At 41.3% G+C, this 16,845-nt stretch overlaps 1 protein-coding gene across 2 annotated transcripts in view; it reads right to left on the minus strand.

Annotated features, from left to right (window-relative positions):
* The window catches only part of stt3b (STT3 oligosaccharyltransferase complex catalytic subunit B), an 88,557-nt gene that overhangs the window by 35,807 nt on the left and 35,905 nt on the right, over positions 1-16,845 (minus strand). For both annotated transcript variants that reach the window (XR_003694239.1, XM_028597113.1), the window contains exons 2-3: positions 9,773-9,881; positions 1,072-1,359 (exon numbers count right to left, since the gene is read on the minus strand). Coding sequence is in view for 1 of the 2 variants with exons in the window: in XM_028597113.1 (XP_028452914.1) it covers positions 1,072-1,359; positions 9,773-9,881 (397 nt within the window). In the remaining variant the exon portion in view is untranslated. The remainder of the gene's footprint in view (positions 1-1,071; positions 1,360-9,772; positions 9,882-16,845) is intronic.

The following is a 16,845-nucleotide window of genomic DNA, read 5'->3' on the forward strand; positions in this document are numbered from 1 at the left end:
GAAATGTTTACAATTTCTTTTTAGTTTCCTTTCCACGTTTTCATTTTCACATAAATCCTGTTTTGGCATTATCATTCTTAATCTGAGTTTAAAAGTAAAAAATAAAACATGTATCACTAAATGGATGAAGCTTAATACAGAATGAAAAACCCCTCAATGCTTGTTAAGGTCAACTCCAATACCAAGGAAGAAGGGGATGATGAAAAAATGTAAAGCAGAGCACTCCTAGTAAGATAGCTGCGGGGCTGTAGGGCAGCTGGTGATGCAACTAAAAGGAGTGGACACACCAAGGTACACTGAAAAGTCGGTTTCATACTGTACATCTTTCAACTTGAAAAGCTCTTTACTTCCACCTACTGTGAAAGCCCATTTTAAAAATCGTTGGCACCGTGGTTACCGCAAACATCCAAGCTGAAAACATTCAGGATGTTTTTTCAGCTTTCGAGGTCTACTTGGCGGAACAAGAATAACCTGGACGAAGTTGTTTTGGGAACAATATTTTTGTTACATTCAAAATAAATCTGACCTTGTTGAACACAGTGATGGTATGAATTCAACAAGGTCAGCCACCCTGTATGCAGGTAGGTGAACCCGCTGTATTTTTCTTTGTGTATTTGAAAACAGGAAAGAAAAATTGATGGGGGGGCCATTCAACCTTTAACCAGAGATCTTTTTTTAATTCTACTCTTAAGGTCATCCTTTTCCAAAGGCGTTACAGTGCAACATTCAGTTTCCTGGGCTCCACATGGTCAGCAAAGATGCCCAGTGTGTCTTTTAAGCCTCTGGATAAATAAAAAAATAGGGCTAATTCTCTGGCTACATAAAGCCTGTCCTCTGAAAATGAACAGACTGAGCCCTCATTATTGGGATAGAAATGTCGACACATTTTTTATAGCTAAAATAGATTTAAAAGCTGAGTGAGCACATGTGCAGGCTTTATTCTGATTTCTTAAAAAAGGAGAAGTTTAAACTGACCATGGAACATAATATCAGAGGTACATCCTCATTACAATTACATTTTTACGTACAGTTCCTCATCGCAGCTTTCCATCAAGTGGCCAGTGTACATACCCAGAGGTAGTAAGTGAATTGCAGGGCGAAGATGGCGATGCCCTCATTGTCGAAAGAGCCTGCGACGGAGCGGGAGATGTAGCCAGGCACGATGGCGATGAAGCAGGCCGCCAGGAGTCCTGCACCCTGGTTCCACAGCTCCCGCGTCAGCAGGAAGGTGGAGATGGCGGTCAGACCGCTGAACACCGGTGCCAGGAAGACACACACGTCACGGATGTGGACAGTGATGTGGAGCAGATTGAGCATGTAGTGGATGAGGCCGGCAGTCACCATCAACCCCGGGTATACCTGAGTGAGGGGGCAGAGAGAGAGAGAGGTTGAGCAAAATAAAGGGTGGGAGGGAGGTTGGGGAAAGATAACGAGACACCCGACACAGAGATGGGTGATTGTTGGTCGAAAAAAAAAAAAAAAAAAAAAAGTCATGTGATGACGTAAACTTGGGTTTTAGGTAATTGTTTTCTGATGTTTCGTGGGCAGATCAATTAATCAAGAAAATAATTGTGGGATTTATAATCTTTTGATGAAGCCTTAAACACAAGTAATGGTAGGTGAGCTAAAAGGAAAGTGCAAGAAGAGAGAGGAAACATAAAAGGTGCCAAGAGGGGGAACATATTTTAGATGAAGACAAGAACAATTCTGGGCATTACAAACAGGAGGATCATGGACCATAACAAGCTACATTATTATCAATACATTTTATTGATTGAGACAAAGGCATCTACACCAACACACACTTATTTAGAGCCAGTAGATTATTCCCTTATAAAAAGGGCAAACATAGGCCATGCTCCACTGCTCATCCAGTTGTCACTCTATGTAATAAAACTCAAGTCAACTAGATCCGTCTTAAGACTTATTCGTACAGCTAATTGATGAATCATTTGGCTTTGAAAATGTCAGAAAATAGTTAATGCCCATCACAATATCCAGAGCCAAAGGTGAACTCTTTAAAATGCTTGTTTTGTCTGACAAACAGTCTTGACAATGGAAGATATTCAATTTAATAATAATTATAATTTCAATTATGTAAAAGACATTCGTGATTTTTTTACTTATTAAATGACTTAAAAATGTTGTCAAAAAATGTATAGTGTTCTCTAACAAAAAGTTCAGTCGAAGCGGTGACCTGAGTAGGCGAGGCCTCATGCCCCTGTCTGGTCTATACGTGAGAGCAGATCCAATTAGGGCCCTGTGCAGTACACCGGCTGTTTGAAGTAAAAACGAGGCTATGTTTAACGTGTGTGATGTTCCTGATATGTCCTCACTGTAGGCGCAGTCCATGCTCTTTGCCTCACCGCTAATAAACTCAGGTCTTCGCATCTCTAATTAGCCGGTGCCTAGGAGACCTAATCTTCATCAGCCAATCTACTTCAATGAAAATCAACCATGTCTTGCCTCTCGGCTCCAAGGATAGGACTCAACCTAATGGAGCAGTATCCTGCCATTTACAAAACTGCTGTTGTAATTATTAGCCATTTTGAACTCTGTGGTAGGTCTGCCCAGGTTTCCAAAACATTACAGAGATGATTGAGATTGTTCATCACAGCCTGCCTCGAGTTTTGGCTAGATGGCTAAAAAAAAAAAAAAAAAAAAAAAAAAAAAAAAAGAAAATCTATGTGCATAATTTATCAGCACTTTTCTCCAAATTAGCATTCAAGAACGCATTACATTGTGTGTTCATTATGAAAATATCAACTACAAATGACAAAAGCAGTTACCCAAAATGCACGTGAGTCATTGTCCTTACGGCAACAAAGGGGTTTATTGGCTTGACAGCCCGCTGTTGTTATGGACTGTCACATTAGAGAAGCCTTCTTTCCTTCCGTCCTTCCTTATCTATAGCTCAGGAGAAAGCGCAACTGACAGAGAGAGAGAGAGAGGGGGCAGCTGGACAGTCATATTAACTGATATCGGCTCGTCCGTCTTCCAAGCGGTGTGACCCATCCGAGACTTAGTGCTATCATACACAATTAATGATGACTGTCAGGATCATCTGTCCGATTTTGAATTAAAAAAATAAGATAACGGTAGGAGCAAAGAATAGAGGCAGAGTGGAGGTGAGAAAAGACAGCCATACATTAGAGAAAGGCAAAAGCAAACCATTGATGCGAGATGATGAAAGATAAAAAGGCAAAGAGGTTAAAGAGAATGTGGAAAAGTGAACTGTAGTGGATGAAAGGAGAGAAAGGGTATGTTAAACAGAGCGCAGGCGGGTAAAATGTTTAATGTAACAGAAAAGAGCCTCGTCACTGTTCTTCGGTAGAGCAATGGTGATTTTATGAATTCCACCTGGAGCCAGAAGTCACAGACCACCTCTCCGCATGTGAAAGGAGACAATGTCAAGACACGTTTTGGAAAACGTGAAGGGAATGTACGGTCAAAGTTTTCTAAACTAAAGCCATAGATTGTACCTGCATCACGGGCTATTTGAAACACACTGCACCAATCTGAGATGAAACCAGCCCTTGTCCACACCCCTGCATGTTTTAAAAAGCATAAGCTTGATGCAAATAAGAGCTCTCAAACATTAATTTTAAAATTTGAATGCAGTGTGGGAGTAAACTAAATGCCCTTCTTTCCTGCAGCCTGACTGTGTTCAGAAAATTATCTAGCTCAGTCATGCAAACAAGTGGGATTTTGACAATTAGCCTACACAGTAAATGAGTGAGTGGCTTTATGTTACTCTCGCAACTACCATCACAATGCCCTTAAACAAGGCACCAGATTATTCTGTCAACCAATCCCACCTCGGCCCTTATATAAAAGATAAAGCAGGTAAAAGTCTGAAATGGACGTGGTTCTATCGCTGTGCCAGCTGGATGAACCTCTGCAGTAGCTCTGTCAGATCTCCATCCTGCATCAGTTTCTGGATCTTGCTCCCTTTGGCATAAATGTGCATGTTATAGGGAGACATTTGCATTTAGTATGGCCAACAGAATGACCCATCCACCTGCTTTTAAAATTCTTGTGAACACTAAGACAGAATGTGACTGTGTGAAAGTGACCGACTGACCATCTGGCACTGAACTTCTTTCAAGTCAAATGTGGGTCAGCAGACCTAAGGATAAGGATAGCTAACTTAAATTTTATATTTTTTTTTCTTCATTAACAGATCCCATTGAAAGACCAAATCAACAATGTATTAGTTCATCTCTCAATACTTTCTGACTTCCCTACCCCGTCTGTCAAACATTCACCTGCAGTGCATCTTTCTTCAAGAGAGAAAATTAATTAAATTAGGTTGGCAAAGCGACATGTTGAATGATTCCAATATGAACAGTAACATCCCCCTTAGTGGCACTGGTGTGGACGCAATCATCTGCCAACGGAATAATAACACATGATGCGAGGACAACGGGACTACCATAATTGCTCGGTAATTGCAATCCAAGACGTATCCTGGCCAGGCAATCACGCCGCAAATTATACCCATTGAAATTGCTCCCAAACACTTTTGGTAACAGCTCAGCTTAAAGGAGAACTCCGGCCGATTTTTACCCGAATCGTGATCGCTAGATGGCTACAATTTTTCGTCACGAAGGCATGACCTGTCCTCTGCAAGATTGTTGTCAGCAGCGGGAGGGAGAGAAAGCAGAAGCGGGGATGCCAGTCGGGCCTGCTAGCCCAGCTAAGGACACTACTACACATACCGCCACTGTCAAGACTCCTACTCACCAACACAAGATCCATCGCACACAAAAGGGATGAGCTGGAACTGCTGCGTGATGATTATCACCGACACCTGGCTGAACACCCTCATCCCGGACGCAGCTGTGCAGCTAGCAACTTTGAATTTAAAAGTTTTTTTCCCACAACGTCTGAGTTGAAAACGCATCTTGTTGTCACGTAAGGGCCCTGTTCATGTTGCACAAAAATTTTAATTGCATTTTGTGTCTGCTAAGAGGCACAAAGGCACACTTTAAAATATGCCCGCACAACTGGCATTTTAGCTAACTGGGAGCTCTGGCCATAGCTGCAGCAATTCCAGTTTGCTAGCACCAATTTTAGTAGTTTTTTTTTTTTTTTTTCCTATCGACAGCGATCCTAGCGATCACGTTTCAGGTAAAAATCTGTTTTCTCCTCCGAGTTCTCCTTTAACACTTTCAAGAAAGAAAAAGAAAAAAAAAAATTATAAGAAATCATACAAACTAGGCCTCATAGCTAGTTTTAACCTGTTTTTGCTTTAAATACATTTTAGCTATTGTATATCGTTTTATTGTAGGTATGGCATTGAAAGGTTTACTTATTTCTCGAGAGCAATTTCAGACTAAGGCAAATATTCAGTCTTGACTGAGCGGATCATAAAGTTTAATCTGAGCTAAATATAACACATCCTGGCAGAAAATGGATGTTGAAGGGAACAGAGTTAACATTAATAAAGAGAAATTATCTACAGATAGAAGTCAGTTCTGCTGAAGAGGAAGTAATACATTACACAATGTAACTGCTTATCTCAGAAGCAATCGTCCTCCCACCTCGTACAAAACCCAAGCTCTGATAAAACAGAAGCTCTATGTCCTCTATTTTGATTTAGACCCCTTTGGAATAGATTGGTCTAGTAGTCTGCTGAGTAAATTAATATTTCAAGTACTCGCTATAATCTTCAAATTAACTGTGTGTATTACTCTGCAGTTATTTGTTGTTTTTTTACTCATGCTTTCATGAAATACCAATACAAGTACACGTACAGAGGAAAGATGTGGGCTGTGTATGCTTATTTGTATGCAAAAGACAATGCGTAGTGTAGCCCAGGAATCTTGTAAATGTCATGAAAATTAACGTAAAACTATACGCCTTCCAATTACGATTACCAGTCCAATCACAAGTTTCAGCTCTCACCCAATAGATACGAGGCCTGACCCAAGTATCCATGAACTGTGACCGACCCAGCACATCCATTATTACAAACTAGGCCTGTCATATGCAATTACCAGTAGCTGATGGTAATTTCCTATGACAGATGAATGCTGATGGATGGGTTTTGATTCCTTGTGTCTCTTATGCAGTAGTGAATACTACGATTAAACATCATGTCGTGTGGCTACTGCTCCTGCCCCATCAGCTTGGTGCTGTAATGATAACGGCATCTGTTAGCAATACACATTAACACGGATCGCTGTCTCAACTGTACAGAGGAACTCTCCAATCAACCTACACGAGAGATGGGAAGAAAGAAAAAAGTAGGAAGAGAAAGAAAGTTACACCACAAACCGCGAGGGCCAGGCTCTATTCCAGCCTCTTCGCTGAACCCAAACACACTGGGAGTCATTTATTTGGCACTTAAGACCTGGATTATGTAGTCCTGATGCATCATTAGCTAGGGCAATTACATCTCAGAGTGCAAACCTGGTAGGTTCATGAAGCGTGGTCAAAAGAAAGAAGGCAGATTGGGTTGTTAAAGAGGGAGATGGATAGGCCAAAGGTGTTTTAAGCACACAGGCCTCACAGTTCTCTGGATGCAGGGCTGAGAAGATGAGGTTGGGAGAAGAAACGCACAGAGGAGGGGAAGAGGGGGAAATGGAAGATAAATTGCGTGGAATCGGCATGTTGTATTTTTCACTGAAAAGGGTCAATGTTTCACAACAATCGTTGCTGCTGGTAAACAGGGGGGCCACTGAAGCCAAGGGGAATCTGTCAAGTTAACAGCTCACCGTTGCTACTGGATTGTGACTTAAATCCATGCTGTCCGGCGGAGGCTTATAGAGCTCTATGGTACCTAGGGCTGCAACTAACGATTATTTTCATAGTCGATTAATCTGTTGATTTTTTTTCTCGATTAATCAATTAGTTGTTTGGTCTCTAAAACATAAAAAAAATTGTGAAAAATGTGGATCAGTGTTTCCCAAAAGCCCAAGATGACGTCTTCAAATGTCTTGCCCACAACTCTCTCTCTCTCTCTCTCGCCAAACAGACATAGGTATCTTAATATAATTTATTATGATTTAAAGCAGAATTTGATGCCTGACTGTACTCCTGGATGGGCTGACTGCAGCCCGTTTGGTGCTCCGATTATCCTTCAATATAAAAGGGATTGAGACTGCAGATTTTTGCAAATTCCCCACAAATTCCAGCCATGGCTAATATAAAATTATCCTTTTTTTACCACTTAAGTAGGTCAAATTCACAATGGCAGCACGCTAAGTAGCTCAGACTTCCTTTTTCCCAGCCAGCATCTACCAAAGCATTCTCAGGCCATGAGGGACATGTAATCCTTCCAGCATGTTTTGGGGTCTAACTGGGAAGGTGAACAAGCCTGGACTTCTTCCATATGGACGTGCATAGGACTCTTCCTAATCAGATTCCCAAACTGCCTCTTTTTAATAAAAGGGCTGTGGTCTCATTCTTTCAATCACTACCCAGAGCTTATGACCAGGGCTCAAAATTAGCACCATTAACCAGCCAAATGCTGGTAGATTTGCTTCACTCAACAGGTAAAACAACAATGGTAATCTATTGAGTGGCTGGTAAAAATATAACATTCACTAGCCATTTGGCTGGTGGACGGAAAAGTTAATACCAACTTGTAAATCCAGAGTATTGCCTTCAGGCTTAGTAGCCTCCATAGTCAACTACAACACCTACATGACTGGGAATTCTGTACCAATATGCCAGTATGAGGCTCCATCTTACCTTCACTCATGAACAAGATCCCGATTTTGTACTCCCTCACCTGAGCCAGCAACTGGGCTAAAAGGACTAATTTTTAAAATTACATAATTACTAAAATACATAAATAGCTCTATTTGGAAATAATAAATCATTCTTGACCACTGGGGTGATTTTGTAAGGGAGTGCATCTACATAGGAAAAAAAAATGAAAAATGAACTTTTCTTATGTGAACCATAAGACTGCTTTGTTGAACTTTAATGATTTACAAAGACAAAAGTAAGAAAGCGCTGTGACTACTCTTCTGTGATTTTGAAGAGGGAAATTAGGTAGTTAAATACACCGGTTGACTGACATGACACCATTGTATTCATATAATACTATCAATTCAGGCTAAAGTCAATGAAATTAATAATGCAGGTGTAACCCACATGACTTTGGGCTAGGGATGGGCGATATAGACGATATGCAATATAAACGACACAAAATTGGCCTACGATAGAGATTTTAATTATATTGCACTATCGCGATAATTCATGTTGATGACGCAATATAACCGCGAAGTTTAGAGCCACGAGCTGCAACGAGTCATCGTCATCTTGAGTAAACATGACTAAAAGCGAAACAAGGAGCTGGTGAAAAAGACCGGTTGTCCACAAATCCGTTCCACCTGCACAATCCGTTCTGCGCATGCGCATGATGTTAACGCATGCGCAGATAATACTGTTTTACGACCTGCCCGATCTGTTCCACGCTAGCCTCCACCCAAGCTAACGTTAGTTTAGCTAACAGCTAATTCGGCTAACCGCTAGCCAACAAATAACGCATGCGCAGAACGGATCGTGCAGGCAGAACGAACAGCTAGATTCAGTCTAAAATAACGTTAAGTCAAACATAATGGGAAAAGCAGGCTACAGCATTTTTACAAAATTAAGACTTTACAGTAACAATAAAGACAAGTATTGAGTGATTGTATTTTAAATGAGCACAAGTAGAACTGATGTAACAGCTGTTATATATGTTAACGTTTGTTTTGAAGTTTTATTTTGAGGGTTTTTTAAAAGTTTGCATGCTGTCTCAGCTAGCGGTTAGCCGAATGAACCGTTAGCTAAAGTAACGTTAGCTTCCCAGTGGAGGCTAACGGCAGACTGCTATAATCACCTAGTGGTCCGCCCGAATTAGCTATTAGCTAAACTAACGTTAGCTTCCCGGTGGAGGCTAGTGTGGGAACAGATTGGGTAGTGTCGTAAATCATCGTACCACAGCGCATCTTGCGCATGCGCAGAACGGATTGTGCAGTTGGAACGGATTGGGTACTGACACCGGTGCAACATCCATTATTTGGACTTGGTTTGGATTTAAGCCGCTACAACGGAGCTGTGGTCGAGCTGTACCATATGGAGCCTTTCATCAGCCTGACAATTCACTATATAACGGACTATTGGAATCTTGGAAGCCGGTGTTTGCAGACGTTGTACTTCCCTGCTGAACATACAGCAGTGTGTGTGTGCAGCGGCGGAGCGGGACCAAAATATGTACAGGGACCCTGTACCCTGCAGTATTCTTCCAAAATTAAAGAGGGGCGCCAGGGTGGCTCGCCTGGTGGGGCGTGCGTCCATGTACGGAGGCTTAGTCCTCGCCACAGAGGCAGGGGGTTCAATTACGACCTACGGCCCTTTGCTGCATGTCATTCCACCTCTCTTTCCCCTTGCATGTCCAAGCTGTCCTATCAAATAAAGGCCGTAAATTCCAAGAAAAATTATTTTGAAGAAGTTCCACGACCAGGATGGAGGCTGCACTGCTCCTCCTCAATCTGAGGTTCATTAATCGCCAGGAGCGTCCTTTCCAGTACCCTTACATAAGACCTCCTGGAGAGGCTGAGCAGTGTGATACACCAAGAGCTGGAGCACACTCTTCCCCCCCCCCCTTTCAGAATTGCAAACAACCATTCACCGTCTCATCTCATTTCAATCATTTATTTTTAGTAAATCTGTATTCCCCTGAAGACACCCTAGAATAGTTGAACAATGAAACCAAATAAAAAAAAAAAAAAAAACGCAGAGGTTGACTGCATCCATTTGAAGAGAAACTTACTGTGCCACCAACGATCCTGCCCAAGGGGTACCAGGCCCTTTCGTCAAACCAGTTGAGGAACTCGTAGAAGCCATTTGTGGTGAGATGGTGTGTTGATCTGTAATTGAACCTGAAACAGCAGAAAAAAAAGAAAAGAGGGCTGGCTGAGTATAAGGCAACATTATAAGCACACACAGAAAAGAAACATCCATTTTTTATAAACCATATTTAGCAAAAATGTTACAGCTACTGACATCCCAGAAAACATTTAACTCTAGAAAAGGTTATTTAATTTCCAGATTTTCTGAAGGCGGTCTGAATGGGTAAGCTGCAGACAGTGTTGGGAGTAACGCGTTACAAAAGTAACGCAATTACAGTAATGTATTCCTTTTTGCTGTAACGCAGTAATATAAACGCATTACTAATTAAATTTCAGTAATATTATACCCGTTACAATCTCAGTAACGCAAGTTACAACGCATTTTAACACAACCTTTTTAGAATTTTCGCGAAACATTTGATCACAGGAAAAAAAAGCTGCGAGTATTATTTCATAACATTGTGTCCCAACAACAGGTGACGGTACGTCAGCGCGGACAGCAGTATGTCCGAGCCGCTGACAGCAGTGTGTCCGAGCCGCTGACAGATTTAAACATGTCGGGAATTAATGTTTAGGCTTGCTACACGTAAATATCATTGCAGTTTACCAGCCGTAGAGAGTAACTATGCCTGTAGTAGAAGGGCTTCGAATGTCGACCAAAAACGCTTGTCTTTTACTGTGACCATTTACTGTTCAATACGTTGCAGTTTTACAAACAAGAAAGTGATCAACTTAGGGCCGTTACAGAGTCAACGCATCGGTACGCATACGCGTCCGCAAGGCTACGCATCGCTACGCTTCGGCCGCCATTATGCGTCGATGCGTAGCTAAATGTGTCGTCCTAGTTTTTGATACTCGACGCGCCGGTGCGCACAATACTATGCATTGTCGGTGGGGGCGACACTGCATGTATTGTAGTAATGCCCTATATTTAAATATAGGATACTATATTCTACATTATCAAAAAATATTGAATCAACTTAGCAGAGCAAATTCATCAAACATAGGACTACTGAGTCACATTTTTCGGTATGTATCAACGTTCTGTGTGTGTGTCTATGCTGTGTGCCCTCCTCAAGAGGCTGAAATAGCGTACAGCAGGAGAGAGAGAGAGAGAGACCCAAATGTATTTATATATTTTTAAAACCTGCTAAACCTGCTAAACGTATTGGTCAGTGCTACCCAATCGTAGTACACTGTACTGGTGGGGAAACACGCCAGCATCTGATAAAAAGAAGTCAGCCAGCCAGCTGCTCCCTGACGAGAGCCACTCTCCGGGAGGGTCTGGCTCTGCCGACCGAACACCGTGGAGCACTCTGCTGCCCCCTGTTGCGTGGGCGGTGTATTTCATTTCACGCATCGTCCGTGACGCTTGCGTCTACTTGCGTCCGCTGTTTAGACTATGAAAGGGAGCGCGTCGCTCGCGTTGCTCGCGTTGACTCTGTAACGGCCCTTAACTTGACGGACATGTTTGCATCTAGGGTCTCACGTTCATCTCAACACAAGCTAGAAAGAGTACACAACAGACAACTTCTGTTTAGGCTACTTCAAAATAAAAGCACTTCCTGTGACAATTCGCAGCAAAAGTAAATTACTGTTAAATAAGGTTGTGGAGCTTTTCACATATCAGCTGTAAATCAAGTACTGTAAATAATGTAAATAGTGAGTTTTAATCACACTATTGACCATTTCCTTTAGACTGTTTTAAACTACACAACATGAAATTATTATTAAAGTGCTTTAAACAAACATTTTACAACAATGCTGTACTTCAATACAACTGAAAGGTAGCCTACTTTTAATTGAGTATTTTCATTTTCTCCTACTTGCCTATTGTATGTTTTACTTATCTAGTTTTATAGCTTTGGTTACTTTGCATATCCATATTAATTATACAAAATATTATGAATAATCTATGATGTATCAAAGTGGATAAAGAGGGGACTTTATTGATCCGGTTGTGAAATTCACAAGCTAGCTGCCAGTCAAACTTCCGCTGTTATTTTTGGTGAAAGTAACTCAAAAGTAATGCAAAAGTAGTGTAACGCATTACAATTCAGAGACAGTAATATTGTAATATAACTAATTACTCTCAAATGGCAGTAACTAGTAATCTATAATGTATTACATTTTGGAAGTAACTTGCCCAACACTGGCTGCAGAGATGTTGCCTTGTTAAAATAGGGAAGATAAAGCCTCCATTCACTATGTGCGCCTTTGTGCTGATGCCAACTTCTCTCAGGTCAGCCCTCGGTAAAAAAAAAAAAAAAAAAAAAGAGAGATGAAGGGAGCTCACACATACTGTGGCATTTTCAGAACAAAGCCTGCTTATTGCACAGATAATTCAAACTGCAACCACTGGCATGTGCTGAGGTGACAAATGCGTAAAATGGGTCTGGTGTTGGAACAGAAATCAGGGCAAAAAAAAAAAAAAAAAAAAACCCTGAGAATAAATATATGTAATCTCACAGAAAACCGGCCTTAATTCACACTGTAGCTGTGATAAGCAGAGGGGGTCGGAACACTGTCAAGCAGCAGATCGAAAGAGCTGACACTGTTGAGAAGACTGCTACCAAAGAGAACGAAGCAAGTGTTCAGTGAATTTTTAGAGGCACCTTCTTTGCTGCACAGCTCATTAATGTGGGCTGCTTCATGGCATGTTCAGAGGTCCATATACTGTACCTCATGGAAGACACTTCATGCATAGAGACACTACAGCAAGGCAGAGCAGTTTGCTAAAGGACAATTACCTGTTCTGGCAGACTCTAATAGAGACATATACCAGAGAGGACCGGAAATCATCTGACATGACTAATCAGCTCTTTCACACACTAGAGAGGTTCACCCAACGAACAAGGTTACAGCAAGGAACTGAAAATGTCACAAAACGATGCAAAGCCATGTTTAGGTGTGGTTCACTTTTAACAATCTTAAATTTTGTGCATGTCTGAGAATGCTTCGAAGGGGCACACCTCCCGACAACGCATGAGAACATTCTTAAATCGGAAGTAAAAATGATTAGATCTGCACCAAGGCTTCAATATTAACATTTCTGTCAACCAACCAAATGGCTAGTGGATGATCAAATTTGACCAGCCCCTCAATAGATTACCATTGTTTTTTTGGCTCGTGATTGAGCCAAAACTACCAGCCGCTTACATATTTAACCAGCATTTGGCTGGTAGATGGTGCTAATTTTGAACCCTGTTAACAGCACCTGAATCCAGATCTGAACCAAAATTGTATAAATGATTCCTTGGACTATGACCTAACATTAGGGGTGTGACAAGACACTCACGATACACAATATTGAGTTACGTGAAGGAGACGAGACAAGATTTTAACATCATTTTAAAGAAAACTTCAAAGATGAAATATGATTGGAAAAATATTCTTTTATTCAATTGAAAATCACAAAATGAAAAAAAACTGAAAGGTTTTACCATAACCTCAAATGGCTTCTCTCCTGTATAACTAACCTCTTCAGCGGTAACAACTGTTGCGCTTTTCACCGGGAATCCAAAATGCCACACAAACTAAAAGTGGCAGGTATGGTTGGGTACCGCTCACATTTTTTAAAGATATTGGTACAAGAAATTCGGTTCCAGTACTTCCCCTCTGTAATAATAATATAATAAAAAAAAAAGTTTAAGTTATGAAAACTAACCACAACTGCGACCGCTTTACTGGCATTGCCGTGACTCACTGTGATAACAAGCTGCAGAGACGACAGTCTCACTCCGTCTGCACTGCAGCTCTCTAGTGGTTCTCGTCACACCTCTACCTAACATGTATGTTCCAGGAATATTAACTATTGACTAAAGAAATGTCAACACAAGCACAAGTAACACAGGCCTGTCAACAACCCCAAATCAAAAGCATTTCCTCACTTCTATCTACTCCAGAGGGAGATTCAGTAGGCACTTAAATAGTGTGTTTTTGGAGTGAGAGTGTTTTTGGAGTGAGTGTTTTTGGAGTGAGAGTGTGCGTTTTTGTAGTGTGTGTGTGTGTTTTTGTAGTGAGTGTGTGTTTTTGTAGTGCGTGTGTGTTTTTGTAGTGAGTGTGTGAGACAGGGAGAGGCAGCAGAGTTGTCACAAAGCTGCCGCTTACGCTCATGATCAGGACAGCGTGTTTAAAATTGCTGGCATGAGGTGTAGCTCATTAATCATCACAAGGTGCCTGGTTTTCCAACGCCTTCACATCGCACCTGAAGTCAAAGCTCTCCTCCCTCATGCACAGCCTCCCATCTTTGCTTCCTAAAAGAGCATGCGGTGGCCGGACATTATTAATGTCAAAACCCAATGCTGAGAACTGGTCTCGTGTTCATCTTGAGCACCATGCATCATTTCTAAAAGATTCAGCATTTCAAATGACTGACTCCACAGTAAACCAGTCCAACTTGTTTACAACTGTGTTTATGTAATACATACAGTAATATTGCGTTGTTATTTTGATGTTCTATTGATTGTCCAGGAATGCAGGGCTCCAGACTGCATTTTGTGACCATTTCTTGAGACAATGCAAGCACATGTGCAGAGTTGGTCAATGTGTGTGTGAGAGGGGAGGGTCTGTGAGTGATTAGTCAACTGCGTGGGTAATGTCATCTACACTCGTGTGCCTCGCTTTCTTATCGTCACATTCATTGTCCGCAAATGCTGTTGCATAGTCAACAACATCGTCAACAAGAAGAGACCGTTGCTCTGCGCGGGGCTTAGGCCCAAGAGGATTGTGATTGGTTTAAAGAAATGCCAATAAATCAGAGCATGTTTGTTTCCCATCCCGGAATGCTGTGTGGACTCGCCAGAAGCCTCCTCTGCAGCGCTGTGGAGGAAGGTCTGTCAATGCGAGAATAATTAGATACTCTCCATGGAAGTAAAATCACCTTAGATTTGATTGTTATATCACTGTAAACAAAAAAAGAGAGGAAGGAGGGAGAGCTTGTATGAGGCAGAGGCAATGATACAGTAGATTGACAATAATAATACTTTTACATTTCTGAATGTGCATTTGTTTAGCACCATTCATGCGACTTTTAACTAAAATACAACAGCACATTGCAGTCTTTATTTATCCCCAAAGCATTTACCATTAAAAGTTAAAATGGGGGAAATGTGAAAAATTGTCTTCATGACAGCAGTTACTCATTACATGTATGAGTCAATTGGAGCAAAGTGATAACGTAACGTGAAATGTATAAAGAGGCATTGTGCCTCTTTAAGTTATCTTGAAAAGCTTTTGAGGAACTGACGAGTGTTTATCCTTGTGGCTCCTTGGGCAATCATCACAATTTGCTGCTCCTTTACAAGTAGATGGTGTTCCAACAATTGTTTTTGTTTTTCTACATTCTGTGAGTCTATTTTCTTAAATACTGCAAAGAACCATAATATTACAAAGTGCAAAGCTGCAGAGGCAGCCAGGTGTAAGAGTTTTACCACACGAACTTTGAATACGGGGGGCATGTAATGCATAGCTGCCGATATGGTCTTAGGCAACAGAGCACTTGAGGACCAGTGATGCCACTGCAGTACCTCCAACCACCAGTAAGTGAACCAACACACAATTTGATTGATAGCTACGAAAATGAAGGGGGTAAAATGGTCCCTATATCAACCCCTCCGATAATATCTTAAAGCAAAACAGAAAATTGGGAGTGGCATATTGTGCACTTTATATCACTCGGGGCCCCTGCAGGCATCATAATTCATTTGAATCAAGGTCTGTTTTACTGATTACCAGTTTCCTGTTGAGACAGGGCCATCATCATCAGCATGACTAAGTGGGCTCCATTGCCGTTTACAAGGCAGTAATGCCTCATTCAGTATTGACTACATAATCAGATGCATCGTTGCCTTTTCCCCACTGGTTCGCGATATGGTGAATGTCTACGTAGACTTTTGGTTTCAGTGGTGTAATCACCACCTTGACTAATTAGCCACCTCTGTCAAACTCTGAATGAATAACATGCAAATGAGAGCCTGCTTGGGGACCCAGAAGGGAAGTGAGCACATAACATTCACACAACAAAGACACCCATCAGATGGCCAAGTTTTTTTTTTTTTTTTTTTTTTTTTTTTTTTAAGAGGCAGCAGTCTTGAAATACTATAATGAAAAGAAGCAGAGCATGTGATACTTTATCAAAAGGGTTTGTCATGAAAGACGGGGTCCTTGATAGATGAAGGTGGGGGATATTAGCATGCAATCACAAGTCAAAAGTATTGTAGTTAATATTACAATATCACACAATTAAGAATGTAAATAAGTAAATATAAACAATATAAAATTTGAATTTCTGTAGTTCATACAAGTTAGAACAAATTCAAAAGTAAGTAAGACAGCGAGAGAAATCAAATTACAATTGAGCTTTAATCTATGGTCACCATTTGTGAAGCAGTGGAGTAGAGAGATAGGTTGCAGATTCAGGGTGCAATTTATGAATACTTCAGCAGGACAGATCCTCACTGGGGCAGCGTATAAACCAGCATCATCCAGTTAAAGTCTTATGAACCACTAAATCTACCTGCAACCCCAACTGTAAATGAGATACTCTGATTAGGCTCCTAGAGATGGCCCTCACTTACGGTTTTACAATAACTTGAATAGGATTACAACCATCTGCACCCTATAGCATTTTACCTTTTAATAGTCCCCCAATAGGATTTTCTGGTTGGATTACCTGAAAATTGCATGACAGTTGGTTTTCAGTCACACTGTGCACTTTCACATCCTGCCCCAAAACTAATACCTCTATGCTGATGGAAGGGTCACACTAACCGGCTCACTGGACAGCTGCCAAATAGCTTTAATAATGCTGAGTGTCCTGCATGCCTGCCATCATTTGACAACATGAGGCATACTGGCATATCATCTAGCTGCTGTATCACTTCAATTGAAGAGGTAGAGGGGTGTGTGTGTGTGTGTGTGTGTGTGTGTGTGTGTGTGTGTGTGTGTGTGTGTGTGTGTGTGTGTGTGTGTGTGTGTTCCTCCTGGTTAAATG

This window comes from Perca flavescens, chromosome 14 (genome assembly GCF_004354835.1).
Source record: "Perca flavescens isolate YP-PL-M2 chromosome 14, PFLA_1.0, whole genome shotgun sequence".
In the NCBI taxonomy this organism is placed as follows: Eukaryota; Metazoa; Chordata; class Actinopteri; order Perciformes; family Percidae; genus Perca; species Perca flavescens.